The following is a 2,656-nucleotide window of genomic DNA, read 5'->3' on the forward strand; positions in this document are numbered from 1 at the left end:
CCCCCCACCACCACCACCATTGTGCAAATAATCTTTGTCGTGAAATTGTCTCGATTTGTCCTCCAGATGATAGACCAGGGTCTCATTCTGCACGATGGTTCTTATTTCCGTGACATGTGGAACCTCCTGGACTTCATCGTGGTGGTGGGAGCTCTCATCGCCTTCGCTCTGACGTGAGTCACATACAGTTCAGTCGGCCCATGACTAACGTCTGACTCACTGCAGCAAATACCTTAGCGATCCTACTTTACTGCAACAAATAACCCTCTCTCAAAAGCAAACTCTGTACAGAGACACTCATGATCCTGTGAAATATGTAACTCCGTTTTAACTTCCCCGCAGGGCTACAACGAGAGGAGAAAACTCTGTTGCTGTGTAGATTTATCTCTGTTGTCTCTTCCTGCATGTGATGGATAACCTGATAACTAACAATTTTGTGCAGTTTGTTGTACTGTAGGAGTTTTAATGTTAATTTATCTGTTGTTAATATGGATGTGATGTAACTTTTTTACCCTTCGTTTTTTTTCTCTGTTGTTCCTGTGGATGTTGTCACTGTTGGGGGCTACCAGGAATGTGCTGGGGTAAAAGCAAATAATAAAATTATAGATGTGAACCTCTTTTCCATGAACTCGTCATGTACTTCTCTGCTATCCATGTGTCTTGTCGTTGCCCGCCGTCGACTATGAAAAGCGATACTGTTGTTTTTGCCTCATTCTGTGTGTTTGCTTGTCTGTAGCGTTAGCAAAATATCTCATAAAGCATTAAATAGTATTGTATGAAATTCCCAGAAAATAACCAGTGAATGTACACCTGCAACTTTAGAAACAACTAATTGAAGTGGCTGCCACAGACCCCACAGTTTTGCATGAGATTGTGCATGTCGTGCAGGGTTTGATGACAAATGGATGGAAAAGTCAAGTCAAATTTTATCTTATTTTTATTCTTACTGAATTTTATGTATACAGTGTCAAAGTATTATGCATTACATTCCATATTATTGTTATATTTTTTCATATAACTTTACTATACAGAGGACAAAAATGTAACTGCGTAAGAATGACTTATGGCAGCAAAGTAAGAATGAGAATRCACGCCATTAATACAATATATTTAAAATAGTGTTTACATAAATATCTAATTTAAGGGTAGAAAAGCTCATAAAATGCCAAAATAAAAAGAGTCACTTCTCCAAACACKCTTTCTTGGTGAAATTCGGTTTTTGTTTGTTTCCATGTGTCATTTGGACATTTTCCTCTCACCGTGTTCCCCTCTTTAATCTGTGGCTGTATGTTTTAATTCGAGTGCACAACTTTATTTCTTAGCACCACGTTTCGATATCAACAGGAACACAAAAGGCAGAGACATCAAGACGATCAAGTCCCTCCGAGTTCTAAGAGTTCTGCGGCCGCTTAAAACCATCAAGAGGCTTCCAAAGCTCAAGGTCTGTTGGAAAATGTTCACAAGCCAGTTTGGGGGAGGTGGGATTTATGGCGCATTTGACAGATTGTATTTGCCTCCGTCTTGTCTTTTCTCCCGCGCAGGCGGTTTTTGACTGTGTGGTCACGTCTCTAAAGAACGTCTTCAACATCCTCATTGTGTACCAGCTCTTCATGTTCATCTTTGCTGTCATCGCGGTCCAGCTCTTTAAGGGGAAGTTCTTCTTCTGCACTGACAGCTCCATGAAAACAGAAAAGGAATGTCGGTATGTGAAYGTCTGGACTGCAGGCTCGTGTAATTGTTTTTGAATATGCATGCCGGTGTAAATCGGGCGATCCTCCTACGTGTCGTCACTCTCTGTGAACATGTACTGGCACACCGTATAATGGTGTCATTGTTAGCATAAAATCTACAAAAAATAAAAAAAGATGAACAGCCAAAATCTTATTTCAGGTTTTTTATTTATTTATTTTGCTGCACAGAAAGTTACAGAAAAATCAGTTTTATTGACATTTTGTGAATTGTGTTTCCTAAACTAAAAACAAAGTTTATCTCATTTTGGTCAAATAAATGTCTTTATTCTTAAATTTTGTACAATATGATAGTGTAATTCACTACTTTAAATGAACATTTGGTATATTTTCCTTTTAATCAACGTTTCTGTACTTCAGTAAAGCCAGTTTTAATCAGTGAATCTTGTGAAACAATGACCTWCAGTCTGCTTTCCCTTCCTGCAGAGGCTTCTACATTGACTACAGCAGAGACAAGAAGGAGGTGAAGAGAAGGGAGTGGAGGAGACACGAGTTTCATTACGACAACGTCTGCTGGGCCCTGCTCACCCTTTTCACTGTGTCGACAGGAGAAGGGTGGCCTCAGTGAGTGCACTTGGCAAATTAAAGCTTTTGATTACTTTCATGCGGTCTTAATCCCATGATGGCACAGAGAATACCTGTTGATGGACGAGTGGCTGAAACTGCTTGACAAACGTTCAGGGATGTTTGGTTGTCACCTTCAAAAAAACATTAGTCACCCTTCGAATATACAGCGGGTAAAATAAGCATTGAACACGTCACCATTTTTCTCAGTAAATATATTACTAGAGGTGCTAATGACATAAATTTTCACCAGATGTTGGTAACAACCCAAGTGATCCATACATACAAAGAAATCAAACCATAATTGTCCAGAAATGAAGTCATTTGTAATAATGTGGAATGGC

The 2,656-nt window shown here is 39.4% G+C and overlaps 1 protein-coding gene across 3 annotated transcripts in view; it reads left to right on the forward strand.

The window, feature by feature from the left end:
- Positions 1-66: 66 nt before the first annotated feature.
- LOC106533724 (voltage-dependent R-type calcium channel subunit alpha-1E) overlaps positions 67-2,656 on the forward strand; it is a gene marked incomplete at its 5' end in the record, with an annotated part of 16,550 nt that continues 13,960 nt past the window's right edge. For 2 of the 3 annotated variants that reach the window (XM_014030152.1, XM_014030159.1), the window contains 5 exon segments: positions 67-173; positions 570-581; positions 1,345-1,441; positions 1,542-1,702; positions 2,175-2,312. In XM_014030152.1, coding sequence (XP_013885606.1) covers positions 67-173; positions 570-581; positions 1,345-1,441; positions 1,542-1,702; positions 2,175-2,312 — 515 coding nt within the window. 3 annotated transcript variants of the gene reach the window in all.

The sequence above is a fragment of the Austrofundulus limnaeus genome, unplaced genomic scaffold, assembly GCF_001266775.1.
Source record: "Austrofundulus limnaeus strain Quisiro unplaced genomic scaffold, Austrofundulus_limnaeus-1.0 Scaffold6, whole genome shotgun sequence".
Classification (NCBI taxonomy): domain Eukaryota; kingdom Metazoa; phylum Chordata; class Actinopteri; order Cyprinodontiformes; family Rivulidae; genus Austrofundulus; species Austrofundulus limnaeus.